General features: G+C 41.1%; 2 protein-coding genes across 7 annotated transcripts in view; one reads left to right on the top strand and one right to left on the bottom strand.

The window, feature by feature from the left end:
- Window positions 1-11,184: 11,184 nt before the first annotated feature.
- depdc5 (DEP domain containing 5, GATOR1 subcomplex subunit) overlaps window positions 11,185-16,121 on the top strand; it is a 41,347-nt gene continuing 36,410 nt past the window's right edge. For all 6 annotated transcript variants that reach the window (XM_075484103.1, XM_075484102.1, XM_075484105.1 and 3 more), the window contains exons 1-9: window positions 11,185-11,278; window positions 11,369-11,436; window positions 11,551-11,638; window positions 11,813-11,859; window positions 12,211-12,296; window positions 12,381-12,464; window positions 12,538-12,587; window positions 15,646-15,715; window positions 15,976-16,054. In XM_075484103.1, the coding sequence (XP_075340218.1) occupies window positions 11,271-11,278; window positions 11,369-11,436; window positions 11,551-11,638; window positions 11,813-11,859; window positions 12,211-12,296; window positions 12,381-12,464; window positions 12,538-12,587; window positions 15,646-15,715; window positions 15,976-16,054 (580 nt within the window). In that variant the 5' untranslated portion in view covers window positions 11,185-11,270. The remainder of the gene's footprint in view (window positions 11,279-11,368; window positions 11,437-11,550; window positions 11,639-11,812; window positions 11,860-12,210; window positions 12,297-12,380; window positions 12,465-12,537; window positions 12,588-15,645; window positions 15,716-15,975; window positions 16,055-16,121) is intronic.
- LOC142398653 (uncharacterized) lies at window positions 13,389-14,229 on the bottom strand. The gene is given in 2 exon segments (XM_075482736.1): window positions 13,389-13,976; window positions 14,155-14,229. Coding segments are annotated over 2 exon segments (663 nt in total).

Here is a 16,121-nt window from a genome sequence, read left to right as displayed (position 1 = left end):
AACTATTAAATGTGGTTTGCTGAATATCAGATCTCTCCTTTCAAAGTCTCTGTTAGTGAATGAGTTGATTTGTGATCATCATATTGATATATTTTGTCTTACAGAAACCTGGCTGCAGCAGGAGGACCATGTTAGCATTAATGAAGCAACTCCCTCTGACTGTTTAAATGTTCACGTTCCTGGAACCACAGGCAGAGGAGGAGGAGTGGCAGCTATTTTCAGATCAGGGTTACTCATCAGTCCCAGACCCAAGATTATTTTGAGCTCTTTTGAATCTCTGATTCTCAGTTTTTCCCACGCAAAGTGGAAATCCCAGAAACCTCTTGTGTTTGTTGTTGTGTGTCGTCCACCTGGCCCTTATTCTGAGTTTCTGTCTGAATTCTCAGAGTTTTTATCCCAGTTAGTGCTGAGTACAGATAAAGTCATTGTAGTGGGTGACTTTAATATTCATGTAGATGTTGAAAATGACAGCCTGAATATGAACTTTAATTCTATATTGGACTCTATTGGATTTTCTCAGAGTGTTCACGGACCGACTCACTGCCTTATCACACCCTTGATCTTGTTCTGACTTATGGCATTGAGAGTGAACAGTTAACAGTGTTCCCTCATAACCCTGTCTTATCTGACCATTTTCTGATAACCTTTGAGTTTACATTACTTGACTATACAGTTTCTGAGAAGAAATTTACATATAGAAGGTGTCTATCAGAGGATGCTGTAACCAGATTTAAAGAATTAATTCCATCATCCTTTTCTTCACTGCCATGTGCAGATATGACAGAGGACGACTACCTAGACTTTACTCCAGCAGCACTTGACTCTCTTGTTGACAGCACTATAGTTTCAATGCGTACAGCACTGGACAATGTTGCCCCTCTGAAAAGGAAGGTAATCAGTCAGAAGAGGTTGGCTCCTTGGTATAATTCACAGCTGCGTGCTTTAAAGCAGACTGCAAGAAAGCTGGAGAGACAGTGGCGTTCCTCTAATTTAGAAGAGTCTCAGTTAGTCTGGAAAGATAGTTTAACAATGTATAAGAAAGCCCTTCGTGAAGCTAGAACTGCTTATTATTCATCATTGATAGAAGAGAATAAGAACAATCCCAGGTTTCTTTTCAGCACTGTAGCCAGTCTGACTAAGAGTCCGAGCTCTGCTGAGCCAGTTATTCCTTTAACTCTCAGCAGTGATGATTTCATGAGCTTCTTTATTAATAAAATTGTTTCTATCAGAGTGAAGATTAATGGAGTCCTTCCCACTATTATCAGTGATGTATCATCAAGTACAGCAGCTTTAGAAGTATCTTTAGAACCTGATTTGTATTTAGACGGCTTCTGCCCAGTTGATCTCTCTGAACTAACAACAGCAATAGTCTCTTCTAAACCATCAACTTGTGTTTTAGACCCAATCCCAACCAGACTGTTCAAGGAGGTTTTCCCATTAAAGCTGCAGTCTGCAACTCTTTTTCAAGCATAATGCCTGGAACTGTCCGGGGATTCTGAAAGTAGTACATTAAATACCCCAATACAAAAAAAAAATGAGTTCTCTAGGTCCCCTATAGGTCCCGCTAGGTCCCTCCAAAGCCAGCAGGTTTGTTTACAAAATTGCAGACCGGACCGGTAAAAGGTAACCAATCAGGTTTACGAGCTGGGCTCTGCTGCCTGTCAATCACCGATTGTGCACGCGCGATACAAGGTAGGCTCGTCCCCACGCTTATTTATCTAGACTATTGAACTTCATTACAGGCTTGTCTACTTACTGTGTCTTCCATGATCGCAAATGACAGGTGAGTTGATGAATGAGGAGTCGTGTACGCGCATCTGGCGTGCGCTAGACGTGCACGAGTTCTCATGTGTTTTGATGGGGCGGGACAGGAAGTTGAATAACTTTTTATTTTTCGGTTAAAAAATAAGCATTTCTTGCATTTTGCGACTACGGAGGTCACCGTTTTCAACTTCAAGCGTTCTGATAGATCATGTAAACTCTTAAAATGCCAAAAAGTAGGACTTTACGTATGACAACAACAAATCCTGCAGACTGCAGCTTTAATTGACACTTCCATATTGGATTTGATCAATCTGTCTTTGTTGACAGGATATGTACCTCAGCCTTTTAAGGTTGCTGTAATTAAACCTTTACTTAAAAAACCTACTCTTGACTCAGAAGGGTTGACTCATTATAGACCTATATCCAATCTCCCTTTTATGTCTAAAGTTCTTGAATAAATAGTTGCAGCTCAGCTTTGTGATCACTTACACAGAAATAATCTGTTTGAAGAGTTTCAGTCAGGATTCAGAGTGCATCATAGCACAGAAACAGCACTGCTGAAAGTTACCAATGATCTCCTCTTAGCCTCTGATAGCGGACTTGTGTCTGTGCTTGTCCTGTTGGATCTCAGTGCTGCATTTGATACGGTCGATCACAGTATCTTATTACACAGACTTGAACATGTTATTGGGATTAAAGGAACTGCATTAGGCTGGTTTAAGTCATATTTATCTGATAGATTTCAGTTTGTTCTTGTAAATGAAGAATCTTCCTCACACACCAGAGTAAGTCATGGAGTTCCTCAGGGTTCTGTGCTTGGACCGATTCTTTTCACTTTATACATGCTTCCATTAGGTAACATTATTAGACAACATGGCATAAATTTCCATTGCTATGCTGATGATACTCAGCTGTACTTATCTATAAAACCAGATGAACCAAATAGGTTGGTCAGACTACAAGCATGTCTTAAAGACATAAAGACCTGGATGACTCAGAACTGTCTGCTTCTAAATTCAGACAAAACTGAAGTCGTTATCTTTGGACCTGAGCGTTTCAGGGAGAAATTGTCTAGCTATATAGTTACTCTAGATGGTATTTCCTTGGCTTCTAGTTCTACAGTGAGGAACCTTGGAGTTATTTTTGACCAGAACATATCATTTGACTCGCATATAAAACAGGTTTCTAGGACTGCCTTCTTTCATCTTCGTAATATTGTTAAAATCAGGAACATCTTGTCTCAGAGTGATGCAGACAAACTAGTCCATGCATTTGTTACTTCAAGATTGGACTACTGTAATTCTTTATCATTGGGCTGTCCCACATATTCTCTGAAAAGCCTTCAGTTGATCCAAAATGCTGCAGCCAGAGTTTTGATGAGAACTAACAGGAGAGATCATATTTCTCCAGTTTTAGCTTCTCTTCATTGGCTCCCTGTTAAATTCAGAATAGAATTTAAGATTCTTCTCCTCACATATAAAGCTCTTAATGACCGAGCTCCATCATATCTTAAAGATCTCATTGTAAGATATTTTCCTAACAGAGCACTTCGTTCCCAAACTGCAGGTTTACTTGAGGTTCCCAGAGTTTCTAAAAGTAGAATGGGAGGCAGAGCCTTCAGTTATCAGTCCCCTCTATTGTGGAATAAGCTGCCAGTAAATGTCCGGGAAGCAGACACCCTTTCCACTTTTAAGACCAGGCTTAAAACTTTCCTTTTTTATAAAGCTTATAGTTAGGTCTGTTGAATCTGATAGTGTGTCTGCTAGTGTGTCTTGTCCTGCCTCCACCTCTGGCACCCTCTATACTTTCATTACCCCCTACCCGAACCAGGGTTTGAATCCCATTCCCGCCTATCTTACCTCTTTTATTTCTCCCCCTACCCGAACCAGGGTTTGCATCCCCACCCCGCTGTGACTGGTGTGCAGTTGGTGAGAGTGAGTTGTATGGCTTTGTTTTTGCTGGTATTTTTAGTGATTATAGGACTGTTTAGGTGAGTTTGTCTGCTGAATCTGCTAGTGTGTCTTGTCCTGCCTCCACCTCTGGCACCTTCTATACTTTCATTACCCCCTACCCGAACCAGGGTTTGCATCCCCACCCCACTGTGACTGGTGTGCAGTTGGTGAGAGGCTGAGGTAGCTTGTGGCTGTAAAAAGATGGTTGTTTGGGTGTGAGGAGCAGATCTATATAGGGAGTATAGGGAATTACTCACTGAGTCTGGTCCTTTATTTATTTATTTATTTATTTATTTATTTTTTCGTTAGCACAAGTTTCTTGTGTTTACCTTGAATAGGGATGGCTCAGGTAATCCTGAAACATCCCATATAGTCAAGGAGCCTAAAAAGTCCCGTGGGATTTTTTTGATGAAAGCAAGCCACCCATCCAACTGTCTCAAGGACACCCCAAATAACAATAAAAAACATGTTGGCAGTCTGAAATATTGTGCTGGGAAAAATTGTGAAGCATATAAGAAAATAACAACATTTTGGTCTCCAAAAATAGGACTTTGCAAAAACGCCTAGGCATACCCACATATAAAATGGTGTAGAAAACACAAATTTTGATATTTTGTTTTCAAATTTGAAATACAAGTTGTTCAGACTTGTGGCCTTTGTTCCATTATGTCTATAACCTGATACATTACAGTAAAAGGACTATTTAATGTCTATGTATATATTTTTTTCTTTGGCGAGGGGAAAAAATGACAAAAACTTCAAAATATAAAGAGTTCCCAGTTTTCAGCAGAACCCTTTACAGTGAAACTGACAATAGATTACAAAACTAGAGGGTGTCTGCTTTCCAAAATGGGTGTTTTCATCTCAATAGCACAAAGGGTTGGGATACAGCAACCATTTCAATTTGGAGAGGCGTTTTCAGGCGTTTTTCAGGCAAATCTGTCGGAATGCGAAGGGGTTAATTATGCAAGCTAGTAATAAATGGTGAAAATAATGATTAGTTTATTATGCTATTCGTTGCTGAAAAGTCTGATAACTGAAGTAGTGGTCTGATAACAGTAATCTTTTCTGGAATGAATACGTTTATTGACTCGGCATAGAAATAAAGGCATCATCTTATGTTTGTAGACTAAATCAACTGAAAATCACAATGAACTCCAATTCACAATGTATATTATAAATGTGATGTTACACATTATGCAATGAGTGTCATGCTTTCAGTTAGCACACAGTTTATATGAAGTTTTCAACATCGTCCTCGTCATCTCCTGAGTCTTCATCCTCTTCATCATTGAGTGATGTGGTGGGCTGCTCAGGATTGTCACATCCCTCACTGGGGTCACAGGCACATAACTCTGTGCAGCCGAGTCCTGCTTTACGACATGAACACCTCGCATTGTCACACTTGGATTTTGAACAGCCGCACTTCACCAGCTGGATGACCGCATTTGGTGCAGGCTGTTCCTTGGTCATCACTGGAACCCATACATCGTCTTCCAAGTTCCAGCCATAGTCCTGTGGCGATGGTACCTCTGGGTTTGGAACAGTGTCATTGTTCCAGATCATTGCTTGGTAGTGTGCCCGCAAGATTGCTTGTTGCAGTGCAGCTTGTGTAGGTGGCAACCTCTCTGACTCGGCCTGTTTCTTTGTGAATAGCCACCATCTCAATTTTTCCATCTTGGTAGTCTTGGTCCCTGGCAGGTAAACCTTGCAGAGAAACTCTTCGAGACCATCATATATGGCATCACTTGGCCAGCGCATGGTTCCCAGACTTGTCAATGCAGATATCTCATTGCTGTCATCCCTTGCGTCACGGAAGATCTTCCAGAAAGCAAGTTTGCCTCTGCCAGCAAAGCCCCCCGTGTTATCAGCTCCACTAAAGGCATGCAATCCTGGCAAAGCAGCTGCCTTGTTTGGCCCCAGAGCTTCGTAGATGGGTCCCAGAGGAATGACACGTCGCTTCGTACCAACTCCAGTCACGAAGTTGGTGTTGGTGCATAACTCAGGATACCGGCGGAGAGCCAGAACAAAGACGTCGGTATCAGGTGAGTGAATGTTTATGATTGAAGCCCCACTTGCAGTTGCTTCAGCAGCATGCAGGAGAAGTTTAGTGTCGGCCTCTTCCTGCTGACTATGAAGGTGGTCGACATTCCTGCGAGTAGCTCGGCACTGTGAACCCCATGCAACAACCATCTGCTTCTCTTCTGCATGAGCCTTCACCAGCATCTTCTCAGCAAGATAGCCAGTGAGTTCCATCTTTGTCTTCACATGGGACAGGAGTCGCTTCAGTGGCACCTTTGCTATGTTGGTGGCATCTGTTATGTGGTAGGCTACGACTGGCTGACCACCATGCCTTCTGTCACGAGTGGCACCCTTCAGAGATGTGACATCATAGCGATCAAAGACAAGGTGGACTTCATCGGCATCACTGTATCTCTCCAGGATACGGGTTGTGAACTGATCAGCCAGCTGGCTACAGTTTGTGATGTTGTCAAGCTTTTGTAGTGACTGGACATCTGCCATGGCATCGACAACTGCCACTTTCACTGCTGCAGGCATGTCTTCTGATTCTTCTTCACTGTCAGGAAGTCCACTCTCCTTGTCTGTGTCACTTCTTGGCAGCTTCTCCAGGATGGCCATCAGATTGCTCTTCACGTGGCAGTGTAGCATTGTACCATCAGCCGCAAACATTGACCTTGGTACAACTGACAACTCGTGTCTACCAATTGTTTCCTCCAGGTTGATGTTGGGTCTTGACTTGGACACCAGCAACATGCGGGTGAACAGTTTGCGATTTTCTTTGAGCTCCACTACTTTCAATTCAATTCAATTCAATTCATTTTTATTTATATAGCGCCAAATACAACAAATGTCATCTCAAGGCACTTAGATAGTAAGTCCAATTCAAGCCAATTGGAATTCAATTAATTAATAATAATCATAATTCATAAAATAATCCAATTCGTTCATATAGAGCCAATTCAAAAACAATTTCCTAGCTAAGAAAACCAACAGATTGCACTGAAAACTTTTTGTTTTTCGGTCCAATCTCCCGGCCTGAGCGGCGTGCCTGAGGCGACTGTGGAGAGAAACGACTCCCTTTTAACAGGAAGAAACCTCTGGCAGAACCAGACTCAGGAAGGGTGGCCATCCGCCTCGACCAGCTGGGGTTTGAGAAGACAGAAAAAGGGGGGGGGGGAGGGGGGCAGGGGGCCACCGCGACGGCGGCACTGTAACACCATTCAAAGGATATCTGTTGGAACAGGGAAACACGAGTTAATGACCACAATAATATCACATATACATAAAGAGAGTAAAGTGAGGAAAGGTGTGTCAGATGAGGCCCCCCAGCAGTCTAGGCCTATAGCAGCTTAACTATGGGATGTTTCAGGATCACCTGAGCCATCCCTAACTATAAGCTTTATCAAAAAGGAAAGTTTTAAGCCTGGTCTTAAAAGTGGAAAGGGTGTCTGCTTCCCGGACATTTACTGGCAGCTTATTCCACAATTGAGGGGCCTGATAACTGAAGGCTCTGCCTCCCATTCTACTTTTAGAAACTCTGGGAACCTCAAGTAAACCTGCAGTTTGGGAACGAAGTGCTCTGTTAGGAAAATATCTTACAATGAGATCTTTAAGATATGATGGAGCTCGGTCATTAAGAGCTTTATATGTGAGGAGAAGAATCTTAAATTCTATTCTGAATTTAACAGGGAGCCAATGAAGAGAAGCTAAAACTGGAGAAATATGATCTCTCCTGTTAGTTCTCGTCAAAACTCTGGCTGCAGCATTTTGGATCAACTGAAGGCTTTTCAGAGAATATGTGGGACAGCCCAATAATAAAGAATTACAGTAGTCCAATCTTGAAGTAACAAATGCATGAATTAGTTTTTCTGCATCACTCTGAGACAAGATGTTCCTGATTTTAACAATATTACGAAGGTGAAAGAAGGCAGTCCTAGAAACCTGTTTTATATGCGAGTCAAATGATAAGTTCTGGTCAAAAATAACTCCAAGGTTCCTCACTGTAGAACTAGAAGCCAAGGAAATACCATCTAGAGTAACTATATAGCTAGACAATTTCTCCCTGAAACGCTCAGGTCCAAAGATAACTTTGTCTCCAGTGTTGACTTTCACTCGTTTTCCTGTTGTTTTCCAGGTCTGAAGCTTCGTCTTTTTCATTGTATCCCATACGTTGACCTTTGCTGAGCTGATTCTGTTGGTGACGAATTCCTCAAATAGCTGCCTGCCAATTGTGCTTTCATTGCACAGATCACTCTTGACCTTCTCAGGCATGACTGCCTTCGTCACCAGGTTGAACAGGTCACAGCTTTCTTCTGCAAATGGGTTTGAGAATCTTTCAATCGTGGACGTGAGTGCTTCAATGCTCTTCTCTTGCTTGATTACCACTGCAGCTGAGAGGGCATGGTGATGCGTCTGAGCAGGCGATGAAATGTCAGCGACCTCACAGGCTTCTCCGGCAAGCCTGGCCAGTTCTGGTGAGATCAAGAAGAACTTGGAGCGAGCATATTCATTCTGGGTTATACCCACAAGTCCCCCAGCTACCTTCATGGAGCGGTTTATGTGTTCGAGTGCATGGTCTGCCCCTACAGCACAAAACGCCACACACCTGTTCTTGTTAACCACCCAGTTCCCCTTCATGAACTCCTGATAGATATCTGGGTCTGACTGTCTCAGGAGCTCTATGTCAGCCAGGTACAGTGGCATCAAACGTGCATAGTTCTGCTTGTCTAGGGCAAAGAAGTGCTTTGTGAAGTTCTCCACTGACTGGATATGTAGGTTCCAGTTACCGGTTCTGACAGACCTAATGAACATGAGCATCTCCATGATCATTTCCATGTATTGCCGCATCACCACCAGCAGTGGCTTCTTTCCATTTGCAGCATCAAACTGAGCCATCTTCTGCATCACCCCGCATGACTGGATTGCCTGCACCATGGCGGAGTGCGCCTCCGCATGCCTTCAGTGCTGCCATCAACACTTGCCAGAACAAGAGCTTGTGCTGCTTCGGTGAGTACTCTCTGCAAATCTGGGTGGTCCTGGAGGAAAGCAGTCTGGTATAGCTGGAATAGTGACTGTAGGGTGACCACATGTGCTTCTATCGCTCTCCTCACATGCTTTCCCTCAATGATCTGCTTCACTGTCACTGGTCCATACAAATCTGCTTCCGTCCAGCAATAATCGATACCGCTATTCTCGATGTAAGCGCCAATGCAACGGAGCTGTGCTATCACAATGTGAAGTTCCCCAGGGCGCAGTACCAAGTGGTCCATGTCCTTACGGGCCATCTGCAGCTGCTTTGCTGGCTTGTACAGGCCCAAATCAAGGGTGATCACTGTCTTGCGATCTGGACCCATGACTTTAGCGCTGATACCTTGGGCTTGCTTGAGCACTGTGAGTAGCGTGGACCATTCATGCGCAGGTGCCGCAATTAGTGGTGGTGTACCTACTCTTGTGATTGGTAGTACCTCACTGGCGGTCAGTGAATGGTATGCAGTCCATGTCTGAATAGCGACATGTAACCATTATTATTTCATATACTTGGAGTTACTGAAGCTGAATATGGATGAAACAGGAAAGAAAATGACCAAACAAATACATTTTAGGTTGCGGTATAGCCGGAAATATGCGTCAAGGATACAGTTTCTATGTGTGGTCCACCATGCTGGCCAGCACAATATTTCAGACTGCCAACATGTTTTTTATTGTTATTTGGTGTGCCCTTGAGACATCTGAATGGGTGGCTTGCTTTCATCAAAAAAATCCCACGGGACTTTATTTCGGTGAAAATGCTCCCTGACTAATAGTTAAAGGCGGGGTAGGGGATCTTTTTCTGGAAATTTTTTTTACATATTTCTTGAAATACTCTTCACACCCCCATTGCAACCAATTAATTAAAGGTTTTGACACAAATATGAAAAGTTTTAGTGGCCTCTAGAACGTACAATCTGGGAAAAACAGTATCCAATCATTGTGAACGGACCGTTCACAATGATTGGATACTGATGCTGTCTATCAACCTGCAATCTGCTCCTCCCTCCCCCTCCTTCCCCCTGTGCGCGTACCCTGCTCCGTGAACGAATTACGCGTCCAGAAGCTTGGCAGGAAGCTAAACTAGAGCCAGCTTGCACCTAGCATTATTAAACGTATAGTTAGCATAAACTAAATACTAAATACGGCAACGATCGATGCTTGCTGTCAGAACAGCAGTTCATGTACTCTAGAGGCGTGGCTTTGGGGGGAAAGTGAAGAAAAGGGTTGGGACTTTTTACCTGTGTATTTTCAAAATGCAGCTTCGCTGGACTCAAAATCCAGGATCTCCTACCCTACCTTTAAGCTGCTATAGGCCTAGACTGCTGGGGGGCCTCATCTGTCACACCTTTCCTCACTTTACTCTCTTTATGTATATGTGATATTATTGTGGTCATTAACTCGTGTTTCCCTGTTTCAACAGATATCCTTTGAATGGTGTTACAGTGATGACATTTGTTGTATTTGGCGCTATATAAATAAAAATGAATTGAATAGTAGAAAGTGTTAGTATGTATTACTGTACTGGTGGCTCAGTGGTTCATATACAGCGCGCAAGTTTTCAGCACCTCCTAATTTCTTAGCAATTTATTGAAACTTAAATAGCTTGAAAGTCAGTATTTTATGCGATCAACTTTATTCTTCAACACTGTCTGAACCCTCTTAAGCAAACGTTCTCGCTATTCAATAATGTTGAGGTCCAGGCTCCAGGGAGGATTCGTCACTATAGGACCCGTTGACACTGATAGCAGATCAACTTCATTCATTGATTTAGTATTCTCCCTACCTTTTTAAGTTTACTGGCATTACTAATAATGACTTCAATTTACTATGAATTATTTATAATTTATTTATTTTTGTTGATACATAAATATTGGAGGCGGAGCACATGTCTGCTGTTTGATGTATAATTGTTTGTATGTACCACTTTTTTCAATAAAGCTCATTTAAAAAAAAAAAATTAAAAAAAAAGATAGCAGATCGAGTTATTTTTTTTTCTTTTCTCCCCGTTTTCCTTCCTGAAGATTGGCATAGGAATAGACAACCTTCCACTGAGATAAAAAAAAAAAAAATTAGTTGGTAAGGTATGGGAAGGCTTTGAAAACAACTGCTCAAGACCACTGTAAAAGATTACAAGAAAGTCTGGCTCTGTAAGCAAACCATAAAGAAATAAGGAGTAGCTGAAGACTTGCACAATACTGTATGTAAACAAAGTTAATATAAATATACGTGTAGCTTACCTGGCAGCATCAGACAAGAATCACTTTAAAAGGTACTGTTTTTGACTTTGAGGTGTTTACTCTTCCGAGAAAAGCAAAGATGAACATAAGCGGAGTGCTTCCTCTTGATGAAGTACTCTCTGAGCGGCAGAGAACCAATCACATTCCACAGTTCCATGTTTTGGAGGAAGTAGAACCAGAGTGTGTTAATGCTCTAGTGCCAGTAAGCTAGCATACCTCTGTACATGGCCACGACATAATAGTGTTTCCAAGTTTTGTTCATTTCATGTTTAGGTACGGCTGCATATATTCTATTTCAGTGTTTACATGTTGAAACCTTAACTCTAAAGTCAGTTATATTAATTTACCCATTTCCTTCCTTAGTGGGCTCACCATGAAGACAAATAAGTCATATAAGCTTGTGCTGCACAAGAAAGGTTTCGGTGGAAGTGGTAAGAGTTGTTTTTTTTAAATGCATTAGCAAACATTCTCGATTTCTGCTTTTATTTATAGTGGTAATTTAGATTGAAGGGATTGTGGTTTAAATGACCTTATCGTTTGAACAGATGATGAGCTGGTTGTCAACCCGAAGATCTTTCCTCAAGTTAATTTGGGCGATATAATTGAAATTGCGCATCCTACTGATGAATACAGGTGAGACTGCATTACGGAAAGATTACTGTTATTTTCACAGTGTTTAACTTATCTGTTTTCATTTGCATGTAGGGTTGCCCACCGTCCCTTGAAATCCGTTTTTCAAGGGACGGTGGGCAACCCTGTTAGCATGTCATTCCACAACTGAACCTTTAATGTGACTTTGTCTCCCAGTCCTCTCCTGCTGCAGGTGAAGAGCCTAAAAGAAGACCTTCAGAAAGGTAAAATAATTGTGATCAAGGGAATTCAGTTACACTACAACAGATTAAACATGAATGGTGGAAGAGTTGCTTGTTGCTGCTGTGGTAACCAGCAGGATGTAATAGCAGAGTACACACCAGAAACAATGAATCTGTTAAGGACATTGTTTGGAAAGCTGAGCTGCAAGTTTTTACTCATAGCCACTTTCATGCCTATAAAGTATGAGGATTTATTGTTTTTATTGTTCCCCTTTTTTGTTGTGACATTAAACCTTAGGCTTTGATAATCAGATGATTTTATTTCTCTGCTTTGTTCTTATGATGGCTGCAATTTTATCAATGAATTGAGGAAAACATCTTATTCTTATACAGAGACGATCAGTGTGGATCAGACTGTAGCGCAAGCCTTCAAGCTGCGTGCCTACCAGGATGTTATTGTTAACATTGTTGATCCTAAGGTATGTTCACTCCAACTTCACTGCAGTTCCTTCACTAAACTAGTTGGAACTAAATCTATGATGGGTTTGTTTTTTCACTTAAAGGATGTAACAGTAGACCTGGTGGAGCTAACATTCAAGGATCAGTACATTGGCAGGGGAGACATGTGGAGACTAAAGAAGAGTTTGGTGGGAATTAAGAATAATTTGGCTTGCTGTGATGGTTTATGACAATACTTTTAACTTGTGTTTCGTATTTCAGGTGAGCACATGTGCTTATGTCACCCAGAAGGTGGAGTTTGCAGGAATCAGGTACACTACATGAGCATAAACTTACATGAACATGGTGACATCTGCTTTAAACTGTTTTTATAAAAAGTTTTGACATCCTTGCTCAAAATGATAGACATTAAAAAGAAAAAGAAGGCATACATTTCAAATTTGAAACATACTTTTCAGCATTTGCAATTTTAATGTTAAGTTGTGAACAATTTTAGAGTACAACAAAAGAAAAGGAGCACCATGTATAAAATTGGTGTTAAAGCCCATCTGTGTGGTTAAAAGAAGATTTTCCCTTCCTGGTCCCCAAATCAAAGTCTCTCACAATCCACTAAGTTGTTTATTGTTTACAAAGAGTCTGATATACAGTATATATATATAGACACACATACAGTGCATCTGGAAAGTATCTACAGCGCTCCACTTTTTCCACAATACCCCATAATGTCAAAGTGAAACAAGTTTTTTGGAAACTTTTGCAAATTTATTAAAAATAAAATTTACATAAGTACTGACAGCATTTGCTCAATACTTTGTTGAAGTTAGTCTTTGAGTATGTTACAAGCTTGGCACCTATTTTTGGGCAGTTTCCCCACACTCTTCTTTGCAGAACCTCTCAAGCTCCATCAGGTTGGATGTGGAGCGTCGGTGCACAGCCATTTTCAATTCTCTCCAAAGATGTTCAAATCTGGGCTCTGGCTGGGCCACTCAAAAACATTCAATGAGTTGTCCTGAAGCCACTGCTTTGTTATCTTGGCTGTGTGCTTTGGGTTGTTATCCTCTTGAAAGATGAACCTTCACCCCAGTCCGAGGTCCAGAGCGCTCTGAAGCAGATTATCGTCGAGGATGTCTCTGTACATTGCTGCATTCATCTTTACCTTGACTAGTCTCCCAGTTCCTGCTGCTGAAAAACATCCCCATAGCATGATGCTGCCACCACTATGCTTCACTGTAGGGATGGTATTAGCCAGGTAATTACCAGTGCCTGGCTTCCTCCAGACATGATGTTTGGCATTCAGGCCAAAGAGTTCAGTCTTTGTTTCATCAGACCAGATCATTCTCATGGTCTGAGAGTCTTTCAGGTGCCTTTTGGGTAAACTCCAGGCGGGCTGTCATGGGCCTTTCACTGAGGAGTGGCTTCCGTCTCGCCACTCTACCATACAGGCCTGATCGGTGGAGTGCTACAGAAATGCTTCTCCTTCTGGAAGGTTCTCCTCTCTCCACAGAGCAATGCTGGTGCTCTGTGAGAGTGACCATCTGGTTCTTGGTCACCTCCCTGACTAAGACCCTTCTACCCCGATCACTCAGAGTGGACGCGTGGCCAGCTCGAGGAAGAGTGCTGGTGGTTCCAAAGTTTTTTCATTTACGGATGATGGAGGCCACTGTGCTCATTGGGATCTTCAATGCTGCAGCTTTTTTTCTCTAGCCTTCCCCAGATCTGTTCTTCCATACAATCCTGTCTCAGAGGTCTACAGACAATTCCTTGGACTTCATGTCTTGGTTTGTGCTCTGACATGCACTGTCAACTATGGGACCTTTTATAGAAAAGTGTGTGCTGTTCCAAATTATGACCAATCAACTGAATTTACCACAGCTGGACTGCAATCATGTTGTAGAAACTTCTGAGGATGATCAGTGGAAACAGGATGCACCTGAGCTCACTTTTGAGGTTCATGGCGAACGTTGTGAATACTTATTTAAGTGTTTTATTTTTGTTTTTCTATTTCTTATGAATTTGCAAAAGTTTAAAAAAAAACCTTTGGTTATTATGGGGTATTGTGTGTAGAATTTTGAGGGAAAAGATGAATTTAATCTATTTGGGAATAAGGCTGTAACATAGCCTAAAAAAAATAATAAATAACTCCTCCAACAAACCATGAGTTAAAAATAAAATACAGACAAAAAGAAATTCACTAAACCTATATATATTGATATTTACGACACTCACACAAAGTTACTCACAGAAGAATTAACAGTTTACTAAACAAGAAAGCACTTGGTTTTGAGACCGAGGATGGGTAAATCATTGCTGCTATCAACTGAAGTATTGGGAAACCAGTCTTATTAAAATGGCAGGTTTTCATGGAGCCAACTAACAGCTTGCACATGCTTGGCTAAAGATATGGGGACAGTCTGACACAATGGAAGGGACGTGGGCTCACTCAAACACAAAAATATAAAAGTAGCAGGAAAACAACAATAGTACAAAAGCTAACTTCTTAATTAGCTTTTCAGCACTATATCTTGGTATAGACATTAGAAAAGGCCAGGTAATTGAACTTAAATGAATTCCAGGTGACCCTGACACCTTTTCCCAGCATTCATTAATCAATGACTAAGATGCTGCTCCATACTCTGAAAATTGAAATGAATCTTTTATTCATGACTGCATTTAGGATGGATGGGAAGGAAAACCACAGCACACTTTTAACTTTAAAAGACCTCGTGGTGTGCTGTTCCTCGATGCAGTGACACAAATATGTCTACTTGGAGTAGTCATCTGAAATAAACATTTCCTGCAATCTCACTACAAAACTTGGTTTCAGAAATTTTACAAATGAAAATCTGTCTGATGAACTGGACAAAAAGGTGATAAATCAAAAATTTATCAGTTAAACTAGAAATTGTTGCCTGCAGTGAGCAAAGGTATGTTTAGGGGGAAAAAAGGGAGCAGAAAATAAATCTTCAGCTGTAAACACATAGATGGATCAATTGTACTTTAAGCTAGTATTGCAGTTAGTGGCATTTCACACACTTATTCAGTGAAAAACAAAAAATCTTGTTATAGAAAAGTGTCATTCACTTTTTCCCCATTGGAAATCATGTTGTTTTTTTTAAGCTTCCTAACTGATTGACATCAACAGAAATTTGAAAATTTTATGTGCAAACCTTTGCAAACCACTTTGTATATATAGATATAAAAAAACAGAAGGTATGTATAAATGTTTAATGAAAGAGCCGGCGGGACCAATTATGGTGCTGAACTTGATGTAAATGGATCTTCTTTGTGTATAGTACTGTTGAGTAATTAACTTGACTTTAATCATTTTCTTCAAATATGGGTACGCATATTATGTTTCTCTTTTTTCAGAGCTCAGGCCAGTGAACTATGGATAAAGGGAGAGAAAGTGACCTGTGGGTATATCAGTGAAAACACTAGGGTAAGTGCTTTTCTAAAAAGCTGTTCATCAGTGACATATCAATACTGGCCATGTAGTCCTCAGTGTTTATTATCTATAGCTTCAAAATGTTTCTAAAACAAAAAACAAAAAGCTACATTTTTAATGCAGTTTCATCATTAAAAAGAGGGACCTTTAACTTAATATTAAGCACAGATATATATGATTCCTATCAGAAAGTCACAATAGCAAGTTTTTGGCTGAAGTCATCAATTAAGCTAAAAGACAATCTTGTTCAACAGGTGGTGTTCAGATCCACATCTGCAATGGTGTACATCTTCATCCAGATGAGCTGTGAAATGTGGGACTTTGATATCTACGGTTAGTTTTCAATAGGCTCGTTTCTGACGTAAAGCTTCTCATACTGTGTCTCTCAGTTTAAATATCT

This window comes from Odontesthes bonariensis, chromosome 14 (assembly GCF_027942865.1).
Source record: "Odontesthes bonariensis isolate fOdoBon6 chromosome 14, fOdoBon6.hap1, whole genome shotgun sequence".
NCBI lineage: Eukaryota > Metazoa > Chordata > Actinopteri > Atheriniformes > Atherinopsidae > Odontesthes > Odontesthes bonariensis.
This window is presented reverse-complemented; position numbering and strand designations above follow the sequence as displayed.